This window comes from Mandrillus leucophaeus, unplaced genomic scaffold (assembly GCF_000951045.1).
Source record: "Mandrillus leucophaeus isolate KB7577 unplaced genomic scaffold, Mleu.le_1.0 Scaffold2074, whole genome shotgun sequence".
Lineage (NCBI taxonomy): Eukaryota > Metazoa > Chordata > Mammalia > Primates > Cercopithecidae > Mandrillus > Mandrillus leucophaeus.
The window spans coordinates 41,693-53,666 of record NW_012102115.1 but is presented as its reverse complement, the minus strand read 5'-3'; the positions used below and the strand labels follow the sequence as shown (position 1 = coordinate 53,666).

The following is an 11,974-nucleotide window of genomic DNA, read 5'->3' as shown; positions in this document are numbered from 1 at the left end:
ACCGCATGTTCTCACTCATAGGTGGGAACTGAACAATGAGATCACTAGGACTTGGGAAGGGGAACATCATACACCGGGGCCTATCATGGGGAGGGCGGAGGGGGGAGGGATTGCATTGGGAGTTATACCTGATGTAAATGATGAGTTGATGGGTGCTGACGAGTTGATGGGTGCAGCACAGCAACATGGCACAAGTATACATATGTAACAAACCTGCGTGTTATGCGCATGTACCCTAGAACTTAAAGTATAATAATAATTAAAAAAGAAAAAAGAAAACTTTACGGAGATTCTTTAAAGAACAAAATGTAAACCTACAATTTGATCCAGCAATCCCACTACTGGGTATCTAACCAGAGAAAAATATGTTATTATATGAAAAATACACGTGCACATGTTTGTTTGTAGCAGCACAATTCGCGATTGACAAAATATGGAAGTAGTTCAAATGCCTATCAATCAACAGTTGGTTAAAGAAAATGTGATATGTATATGCCATGGAATACTACTCAGCCTTAAAAAGCAATGAAACTATGGCATTCACAGCAATCTGTTGGAGTTGGAGACCATTACTGTAAGTGAAGTAACTCAGGAATGGAAAACCAAACATCATATGTTCTCAGTTATAAGTGCAATCTAAGCTATGAGGACACAAAAGCATGAGAAGGACACAATAGACTTTGGAGACTCAGGGAGAAGGGTGAGATGGTGGTGAAGGATAAAAGAGTACCCACTGGGCACAGTGTACGCTCTTTGGGTGATGGGTGCACCAAAATCTCGGAAATCACTACTAAAGAACTTATTCATGTAAACAAATACCACTTGTTCCCCAAAAACTTACTGAAAAAAAATATATATATATATACACAAGGAAAAGCAGGAAACTACTAGCTGAACCGAAATATAAACAAAAATGAAAAACTTCATTCATATATAAAATGTTTTCCTTTTAAACTTGGTTTATATATAAAAAATATATTTTCCTTTCAAATTTTGTTTCTGTTTAAAACAATTTTTAACTAGAAACTTTAAGGATGATACCACTTAACTTCTTATTCATTTAATTAACTTTTTATATTTGGTGAATATGTTTAAGTTGACACAATATTAATTTAGTGAAATTTATTGGGAAAATACATTAGACCAGAAAACAAAAGACATGCATTCTAGATTTGGTTCTGCCACTAACTTGCTGTGTGGCCTGTGTGGAGAATCTGACTTCTCTGGACTGCAGGTTTTGTATCTATAAATATAGCCCATTCCAGCTCCAGTATTCTTTCTAAGAGCTAGAAAAAGCACAGGATTTGAGAGAGACAAATTTGAGTTTGTCTGAGCTTCTGGATCTATAAAATGGGAAGAATAATATATACTATGCTAAATGTTTGTTAGGATTACATGAGATTTTATAGGTAAAGTACCCCACAGAGTGTGGCCAACAATAGGTGCTCACTACCTGTTAGGTCCCTTTTCTCTTATTTATGAGTATGCAAAAAAAAAAAAAAAATGACTGAACAGAACTAGTAGTAACAGTGATAGTTGCTATGCAGTGTACATGTTTGCATTCTTTTAAATGATAACCAACCTGAGAGCTTGCACATCTGGTAGGGAGGAAAAAAATTCTTATGTAATTCTGTTAATTTTTATAGGTTAGACAGGTATGAGGTAACAATCGAAATTTCTTACAATAAAAAATACAAAAGGAAATGTAATACTGAAGTCTCGGTTTATTAATTCTCTCTGCAAAAGTTATATTCTTTTGGAGGGTTAGGTAGCCTTTAGAGCAATAATAATATTCTCGCTTATATCTGGGGTTGCTCTTTTGATATTTGTTATCTCATTTGAGCCTATCCCAGTGTCTGACATATAATTGGAATTTAACAAATGTTCAGTGAACAAATTACTCTGCAATATTTTATAAAGGTAAACAGCATGGACATTACTATCATAATTTTTCCTGTGAAGAAACTGAGTTTCAGAAAAGAGATCAATTAACTAATCCAAGGTCATAGGGCAAGTTAGAAACTAAAACTAAAATCTAGGAATCCTGATTGTTCCTGTGCTCTTCGCTGGACTTCATCATGCAGTCTGATTAAAGTTACTTAGCTCTTGCCTGTCTGTTCATTCTTCCTCTGTAAAATAGTATCTTTATTGTTTGAAAAGGCTTTTCACAGTTATTAAATGAGTGTAAGGCTTTCTGACCCATTCTTTTTTCCCCTTATGGAAAGTCAGTGAGGAGAAATGCTTCTTATTGCAATTTTTAATTAGAAACTTTAAGGATAATATTTGGTATTTAGCTGTTTGGGAATTCCTTTAATTTACTGGTGTTCAGCCAGCTTTTCTTCGAATAATCAGAACTTCACTGGTAGTGCAGTTGATTCACTTGCAGCCTATTATGTGGTATCTGTGGTGTAACTGACAGGAAAAATGCAATGTGAAAGACTAAGAAAAGCAGTGAACTGAGCTATAGCATTTCAGACATTCTGTTCTTTGTGGTTATAAAATTTCATGCTTTCTTCTACTCATGTGAAATTTAGGTTGCCAGATGTCTTGTGCACACATGGCCGTTCTGTTTCTGTGCTGTATTCCATTTTCATCTGTATTGGAATACATAATAGTACATTTGAGCCAAGTCAGATGCATTTAGTTGACTACTGTTGGCATTTGTTACCCTCCCCCACTTCTCTACAGACAGAGTTTGAATATGTTCCACATTCTTGAGACTAAAACCCTTCACCAAACTTTCTCACACATCTGAATCACTTTGAGGCAAAATAATAACCGAGGTGAGATCCTGTTATTCATGTTAAATAATGATGGCAATTATTTCCTGCAGACATTGTGATTTATTTAGAGGCCAGTAAGGTTTGACCTTTTAACTTTCAATTATTTTTACTTAGAAAACTATAAATGAAAAAGACAACTGTGAGTTTTATTTTTCTTAAGTTATTTTTATTGATGGGAACACACAGATTAGTCTGTGCTGACATGTTTTCTCTATGTTGTGCTAAATAGATTAAAAAAAAACAACAACAAGCTCAGACCAATTATAGTAAGTTATCATCTAGTTGAAATGCCCCAAGAAGAAATTGACGTTTTAGATCATAAAGTATTCTGGGAGAGTGCTGTTATATGTGCCAGGGCTTTGACTGTAGGAATACTAAAAAACTACTCAATACAATAATTATATAAATCCTAATTGAATCTTGCTTTGATTGACAATAAAGAGTACCTGACATATAAGAGGTATTTACTAGGTATAGATGTCTGTGGAGTTGAAATAAATTTAAACAGGCATTTTGGTATTTTCAAGATTCTTGGGGTTGCTTTAACAAAGATCAGTTATTATAATGGTATCTTTTATTTATACAGCATTGTCAATTTTCTAAATGCTTTTTATCATGAGTTTTCTCATTTGATGCTTTTGTGAACTTTGCTGGGTAGAGAAAGCAAATATTATTATCCTCATTTATTAAATGAAGTAGGTTGTACAGCTAGTAAGTGGCAAACCTAGGAGTTCAATCTTAATCTCTTGATACCTAGTACTTTGATCACTATATTGTTCTTGTCATTCAATATTTGATATCTAGTAGAATGTTACGTATCAAATTTACTGCATTAAGAATTTTTAAAATTATCTATTCCTACAAAACCTTTTAAAAACAGACTTACACAGGTACTTTATGAACTGAAACACATGTAAATCCTTCTACAGAGTGACCATAAATATTCCAGGCACACTTTAATATCATAAATTACAAAATATTTGTTTAAGAAAGCAAACCAGAAAGGGAGAGTACAAAAATACATAGACATCATTTTCTTCTTGAAGTGTCAACTTAGAAAAGTTGACTAAAGAGGGAACTGTTTTCCTCTGTGCCAAATATTAAAAATATTTCTTTTAAAAAAGAATGACTTCACTTAGAGACTATTTAAAATGTTTGAAACTGATGAGGTCCAAATGAAACGGTAGTTTCTCATTATTCATGATCCTTTGTCCATTATTAGATTGTAAAATAATTGATGGTAGGAATGTTGTCCTGAATATGTTTATGTTTACTTCAGTGCCTTGCTTACAGTAAGCCCTCAAAATAAATACTTGATGAAAGTTGAGTTTAATTTATTTTTAGTATTTTTCTTTTGATGGTTTGAACTCAACTTCATCAAATCTAAGAAGATAAAAAGAATAGGCACACTTTGTCACTCACTTTTTTTTAATCATTTTCTATATTCTCATAAAATTATTAAAATACAAACTAATCAGGTTTCTTTCTTACTCTGAGTTTGTGAGATAGAGAAAGGGGCCAACCTCCAATTTTTATGTTATAAACTCCTGATACATATAAATTTGTTGAAATAATTGTGCAGTATTTCATAGCAGGAGAGAAAAACACAATCATATCTACAACAGAAAAAAAGAAAGAAAAATATCTTAGTCTAAATCACTCACAGGATAAAGTTTGAACTCCTTAGCTATTATTAGGTAGATAATGTCTTTAACCTAAAGCTTCATCTCCCCACCTTCACCCTCCACATACACACACACACACACACACACACACACACACACACACGTCTTTACTCTCCAGTGACATAGAATTATTTCTGAAGACACCTTGCTTTTTCCCTCCAGCTTGATTTTTTTGTTTGCACCATACTCAACCTAGGAAGCCCTGCCCTTCCTCTTGCTTCCAATGAGGTTTCTCCAGGAACCAGCTCAAAACACACCATTTCAGTTCAAGGAGAATTAGTGCTCTCTCCTTTATATGTCACAGTGCTGCACTACGCAACAGCTTCCCCTTTTAAATTGTGGTGAGAGCAAAAACAATGAATCATGCTGTAGTTATATTTTTTCCTTTCTGTCTCTCTCTTTTCCCTCCTCTTCTCTCCTGCCTGTGTCTGATGTATAGAAGGCATTCCATAAATGCTTGTTGAGTCAGTAAAGTAATGAATAATTTAACAAATTAAAATCCTTTCTAGGGTACTAGTACTCATGTCTAGTGAATCAATATTATTAAGGTGGTTAATAGAGTAAAGGTCATTCATACTGAGAAGCAGTGTGGTACATTGGATGACACTTCAGCTTTGGAATGAGACAGATCAGAGTTTGTATTTAGAATCTATCAATTCCTAGCAGTGTGACCTCTGGCAAGTAACCTCACTTCAGTGGACTACAATCATTTGATTTGTATAATGGGGCTAACAATATCTACTTCGCAGACAGTTGAAAAGACCTAAATGGCCCAACACAATATCCGACAAAAAGCAGGTGCTCACTAAATGGAAATTTTTATTAGTCTCATCAGCTGGTATGTTTCAGTTTAGTATATTGGTTGCCATCACAGAACTTAGCATTTGGCTACCTATACTAGCTGTGTAATGCCTGCTAGTTTTTTTGTTCTTGACCACATTTAAACCTCTCATGTTATACTTTAAACACTGTCCACAGTACCTAACTGAATGGTAACCACAGACTTGATTTTTAACTGTTGGGTTAGAATTGTGGATCACGGTGAAAAGAGGGCAAAGGATTTGAAAACAATAGGTATGGATACACTGAGCTTTGTTAAGTCACTTTCCTTTCTCTGGTCCTTAGCTCATTAATCTGTAAAATTAAGACGCGGGCTTATTGAATCTTTTTCAACCTACAGCATCTGTGATTCTGTGATTAGATAATTATTCCTGTTTGTGAAATAAAGAATTGTACTCTAATTAAATAAGCCTCTGTAGCCAGATAGAAAAATGTAGGGTCCAGGTAGGTTGACCAGCCATCTCAGTTTGCCTGGTACAGTCACATTTTTGGTGCAGAAAGCGCTATGTCCCATGACTCCTCTCAGTCTCAGGGAAACCAAACACAGTTGATCTTCCTAGGTCCAGGGTAATTTGACCAATAAGAGGCATTTTTTCTTTATGGTTGCTTAAAGGTTTTTTTTTTTTTTTTCTCTCTCTCTCTCTTTAATTCCACATTGACAAATAGTGTTTGGTTTTAGGAATAAAGATGAGCAACTGAGTAGGAGAAAATGCAAGAAGAGCCTATATAAAGTATGCAAATAAGCCCCTTTCTCTGATAATTAAATGTCATAGAATCAGGCACTATGTCAAACCTTTTATGTATAAGACACTGTGTTACACTTAGCTGTCCAGGGTAGGGATGTAGATCGTTCTGTCCCTTCACCTAAGCTAAGTGGGTGGAAGGGTGGGGGAAATACAAGACGTATACCTAGGGAAAGATCCTCCACATATCACAAAGCAATTATAGAGCCAAAGTACATTTGATTGTTCAGGAAAGGAAGGGAAGGCCAGTGAGGACTAGAAGAGGTGGAATTTAAGGCTGCAGAGGATTTGGATGGGTTATGGAAGTGTTAGGTAGACAATCCAAGGGGTGGTGCTGCTATGTAATGCACAGGTCCTGTAAATAACTGTTCTGGACCACCAACTCTCATTAAAAACACCTTGGAATCTGAAAGAGGTCTGAGACATTAGGTATACAAAAGAAAAATTTCCAAGAAATGATAAAGGAAGTTTGGTGGGTGATGACAGGGTTAGCAGTAGAATAAAGGAACCAGGGAAATGGAAGTGCTAGCAAAGCATAGGAAATTGAACTATTAGCCAAACTCTTTAGAAGCTTTTGTTTTGAGTTTTCCCCTCATTTTTAGGAGAAAATGTAAGGGACCCACTTAGGTCTCTGCTGCCATAATTTTGTTTGGCCCTTACCACTGCATTAGGGAGGTTGGCATGCTGTAGGGAAAAGGGCAAAGGCTTTGGAGGCCAAACAGGTCTTCATCACTTACTAGCTGTGTGGCTTTGGGCAAGTGAATTAGCCTTGCTTGGATTCTGTTTGCTCATTGCCAAAACAGGAGCAAACTGCTTCACTGGATTGTTCTGAGGAGTAATGAGATGATTAATGTGTGTTAAATGCCTGACATTGTAGCTGAACATATTAGTGGCCCAATGAACGGTAAGCCTCTCCCCATTACCTTCTAGGGTTACAATCATTTATTTGCTGTTTTGTCTACATTTGTCTAAATAAGGGAAAGAGTCCACTTTTAGCAACCTCAGTGCAAGAGGCTCCCAAGGGAAAGTTGAAAACACAGAGGAAAAGCATTAGGTTCTTCTTAGAACACTCCTCACACCTCACCTGGAGCTTCTACCTCTTCCATCCCGTGGACCCTGGTGTGTGTGTATGTGTGTTTATGTGTGTGTGATATGTGTGTTTTTAAGTCAAGGCAGTAGTCCCTCTCAGGCATGTAAAGACATAAGTTCCTTTCCTTGGCTTGGCTCTCCATGTGTGTCATGCAAGTAGCATGGTTAAGCAGTGCAGGGTAACTTGTATGTATAGGAGAGGAACAGTTGGCCACTAACACTCTTCATGGGTTAAAAGCTGATTCCTTCCACCCTTCTGTGCATTGGCAAGAGCAGATTAATCTGTAGTTCTAGGAAAAATTTGCCTGCTGCAGGGAAAAAGAATTTGTTACTTTACTGGAAGGGCTGGGTCACTGAAGTGGTCTCATTACCTGCTCCAATGCACTTCTTTGTTTGGTTAACTTGTGAAGTCCAAGACATTTGCCTTCAAAGCTGTTCAATGTCTTTGTCAGTGCTCTTTTTATTTTTGTAGAAATTTCCCCCTCTCGTAACTCCTCTCTTCAGCACCCCAATCCTCCTCTAAACCCTCTTCAACCTCCTCCCAATCTCCCCAAAACCCTCTTCTCAGTCTTACCTCTACCTTTCCCCTAATCCGTCCATACTTCACTCACTTTCAGCCCTAACCATTCCCTACTCTCACTTTCAGCCCTAACCATTCCCTATTCTCTCCATCTTACCCTCTACATCATTTCTCCATCATCTGCAGACCTGTCACTATACCTGGAATGTTTAGGAGCCTCCCTAAACTTTGAACATTTTCCATTTCCCTCTCTCCCTCCCAATTTACTAGTTTGTTATCTCTTCCTCTAGCTAAGCCAAGAAATAATTCAAACACAAGTAGAAATTGCTAATATTTATTGATTCTTTAAAAAATATCACTTACAAACTTATTTTCTTTGTGTAAAAGATGTTGCAATTTTATGATATAGAAAATATTGATAAGAAAAAAATCAAGTCAGTTTAACAGCTACGCTTTTTCATTATTAGTTTCTAACATCTATTCTCATGTGTATTGTTAGTATAAATTGTAATTTAAACAGTTCCGCAGAATGCAGGGTTCTGAGATAGAGGCATGCAGAGTTAGTGAAAAAAAAAAGCAGCTCAAAGTCATCAGGTTCAGTCTATCATCTAAGAGGCAGAGTCGTTGTACAGGTAGCCTTAGTACACAGCAAGAGGTTCAGTAGAATATTCAGGGAGCAGTAAATGCTGATGACAGCTGAGGTAACAGAAGACAGGGTGCCAGGAACAATCACTAGGACACAGGATCTAGCCAGCAATTATTTCATCAAGATTTCTTCTATTCCACCTGTACCTGAAGCAATTGTAGCAAAGCATAGGAATGTAGCAATTGTAGCAATTGTAGCAAAGCAAAGCAATAACGTGATGGAAAGGGCACAAGGCGGGTACTCCATTCTACGTTTGGGTCATGTGTCTCAAGCCAATAGATTCCAAGATTCAGAGGATATTGTGGTGCATGAATAATGTCAAACTGGAGCTCCACTACATGGTTTCCAATTTTAACTTTGACAGGTGATGTTTCCTTATTTATGGGCCCATTAATAAGTGGACGGCTGTCGACAGTTTCCAGCATCAGAGGGAAGATATTACTGCGATGGGCAGCTTCTCTCGAAGAACCACAGCCTGATCAATGCTGTTTCTGTAGGAGCCTGAATCTACCATTGCTTGCTCAAAGAATTGTTGTCTTCCTTTCAGAGCTCAGTCGGATTTCAACAGTAAGCCATAGTGTATGAGACATCGATATTGTAAGAGAGGGGGACGCATATTTGTAGATTGGCCCTCCTGGGGTCCCCCTTACTGGCAGGTCTCAAAGTTTCCTGCCTGCAGGGCTTGATGAGACTTGACAGGGCAATCTCTGGCAAAATGACCAGGATAACCACCGTAGAGGCATAAGTGGCCTTTGCGCCAATGGGCCCATTCAGCTTCACTGTTGTGTGGACAGTTGATTGCAGCTTGCATAGGTTGGTTTTCATCTGGTGGACTCTCAGGCCCATCTCCCTCTGCAGAGGAGCTTTTCCCTAATGGATTGGGATCAGACTTCTCTTCTAGGCTGATGCACTGAGTGATGAGATCAGATAGGTTGGTGGCTGGGCTTGTGTGAAACAGTTAATCTCGTATAGAACTGGAAAGCCCTTCTTGAAATTGAATGCAGAGAATGTTTTCATCCCAGTTCAGCTCTTGAGCAACAAGGTGGAAGTGGGTTGTTACATGACCCTCCCCTTGGCAGAGTTGACAGATGCACTGGTTGGCATCTTCCATGTTTTCGGGATTATCAAAAGTATCCTGGAGCACATGTGTGAAATTTTCACATTGACCCGGTAAGGGGCTTTGGATATCCAGTAAGAGCTGGAACCACCATCCTGCCTTATCTGAGAAGCAATTGCCAACAAAGCTCACCAGGGCTGCCTCAGTGGTACACAGGTGCCCTTTGACTCTCATGTAACTATTCAGTTGAACCAGGAACTCGGGAAGCTTCTGGGAATCTCCATTGAAAGTTAAAGGGTATTCCAGGGGGAAAGCTGTACCCTCTAACCCAATAGGGGCCTGTAGAAACTCTGGAGCTGCCAATGTCTCCACAACTATTAGACTCTCCAGGGACTCCTGGGTTGCTGAGAGTTCTAGGAATTCCTGGGCATTTGAAGGCTCCAGAAGATCCTGAGGAGCTGGAAGCTCACGGAACTCTAGCTGTGCTGCAGTCTCCTGGCACTTTGTTGCCTCCTGGGGCTTCTCAATATTTGGGGGATCCTGGGGTTCTGAAGTCTCGGGCTCTTGGGCTGATGTGGGATCCTGGGTGTCTGCAGACCCCTGGCCCTCCAAGACTGCTGGGATCTCATGGGCCATTGGAGGTTTCTGGGACTCCTGGGTTGCGGGAGGCTCCAGGGACTCTGGGGCTGCTGGGGCCTCCTGGAGCTCCCAGGCTGCTGGGGGTTCCCAGGGTGGAAGCTCCTGTGGCTCTGGTGGCTTCTGGGGCTCCTTGAACTCTAGGGTCTTTTGGGACTCCCAGGCTGCTGGGGGATTCGTGTGCTCTGGGAGCTTCTGGGGCTCCTTGGCCTCTGAGGACTTTCGGAGTAGATCATCCTCCTTGGCTGCTTGGGACTTCTGAAGCTCTGAGATCTGGGCCCGGAGGGTAGCATTTTCTTCCATCAGCCACCGCACTTGAGCCTGCAGAATTTCATTCTCCAATTTCAGAGCAATATAGGAGGCTGCTAAGTCCTCCACCATCTTTTGAGGAAATGGGCATGATTTGACAGTTTGCTACCAAGAGAGATTGGGTGGGCGTTTGTGAGATCTTTCCTGAAAGCTGCTTACAGGCAGATGTCAGGCTCAGTGAGTTTTCCAAGGGGTAGGGATTTGGGCCCCACCAAGGCTGATTATCAAGAGGTCACTGGGAGCCTCCGGAGCTCAGCAAGAAGGAGCCTCCGGAGCTCAGTAAGGGGAAGTGTCAGATACACTGCGAAGAGAGTGGGAGCTGAGGATCAGAAACTGTGGAAAGCACACATTCAACATAAATCAAAACAAAATCTGCCCAACGATGCTGGGTTTCTTTTACCATAGGCTTATGTTCATGAGCTGGGGTATATATGCTGGATCTGACTCCATGACATTTTAAGAACAGCACCTATCCCAGACTGTGAATGTCATTTTGCATTTATCCTTTGAAACTTAACATTATATCAAAAACAACTATTCCACATTATTTTCTGTTTTATATAGTCTTTAATTTTGAATACCTGCCTAATATTCCAATGTAACATTTGGGATTTAAAAGCTGCTTTCAGTGACTAAATCAAATGTTTGAGCAATGTGGGAATTTTAGACTCTGCGGTGGGCCAACCCAAGAGATATTTTTGGGTGACTAGGGTGGTAGGAAGTAGGAGGGAGCTCTTTCTGACACCTCAGAAATCATACCACATAAGTAACCACACAAGACTAGCCTCAGGAGAAAACAAGCAAAAGTTGACTAAATATATATATATGCCCTCAGCAGACACATGCATATTATTTATAAAAATGCCTCAAAATAGTTAAGAAAATAATCTTTATAAATGTACGTTACCATTCAGAGACTTAGTCCAGGAGCTTGGCTGTCTGTGTACCCATCGCTGAGGAGCGAAATGTGTAAATGGCTGTGGAGGCTTGCCTTTTCTGCACACACTGAACTCAAGCAAACACACCCACTCCCAGAACACATTCCAACTCTCCTCAGTAACATAGCTTTTTAAAGTGTGGAAGAGTTTTTTGACAGTACCTCACAGTTCAGAGCTGCAAGGAAAGTAGGATGCTGTGCTGATGTGAAGCAGCTTCATGTACTCAGTCCTTGGTTACTTTAATGAATATTTGGCCAGGAAATTGGGAGTAATACCACTGCCCTTGTGAAAAGTTGCAAACATTTTTGAATGACCACAGTGGTTTGGGATGTGATTTTTTATGTCTGTCTCATGTAACCTACTCTTACTCTGTCCAAATTGGGCCATTTGTTTACTTCTCACTCAGAGAACAGCCTGCAAATCCTCAGCCCCTTCCCTTGCTTACTACCTATCCAGTCCCTAGAGTTTTTCCTTGTAATGTTTTCTTGGAAAACTTACCATGGACAGATCTAGAAAAGGTATAAAAGGGTACAAATGTCGGGGAGACCAACTGTGTTAGTGGGTACTTATAGCAGTCTTACAGAGTCCCTGCTCTTTCTGAATGTCCTGGACCAAGGATCTCATGCTTCCCTGAACTGATCAGGTGCTCCAAGTAGCACTCAGGACATCCACTAAAGACTGGCCTCTTGGGAAGTGACCCTACTCAGAGTCTCACTTTCTCTTCTCAT

At 39.5% G+C, this 11,974-nt stretch overlaps 1 protein-coding gene across 1 annotated transcript; it reads right to left on the bottom strand.

The window, feature by feature from the left end:
* Positions 1-8,952: 8,952 nt before the first annotated feature.
* On the bottom strand, positions 8,953-11,391 carry ZCCHC5 (zinc finger, CCHC domain containing 5). The gene is given in 2 exon segments (XM_011979980.1): positions 8,953-10,609; positions 11,216-11,391. A coding segment is annotated over 1 exon segment (1,428 nt). The 5' UTR covers positions 10,381-10,609; positions 11,216-11,391.
* Between the last annotated feature and the right edge of the window lie 583 nt (positions 11,392-11,974).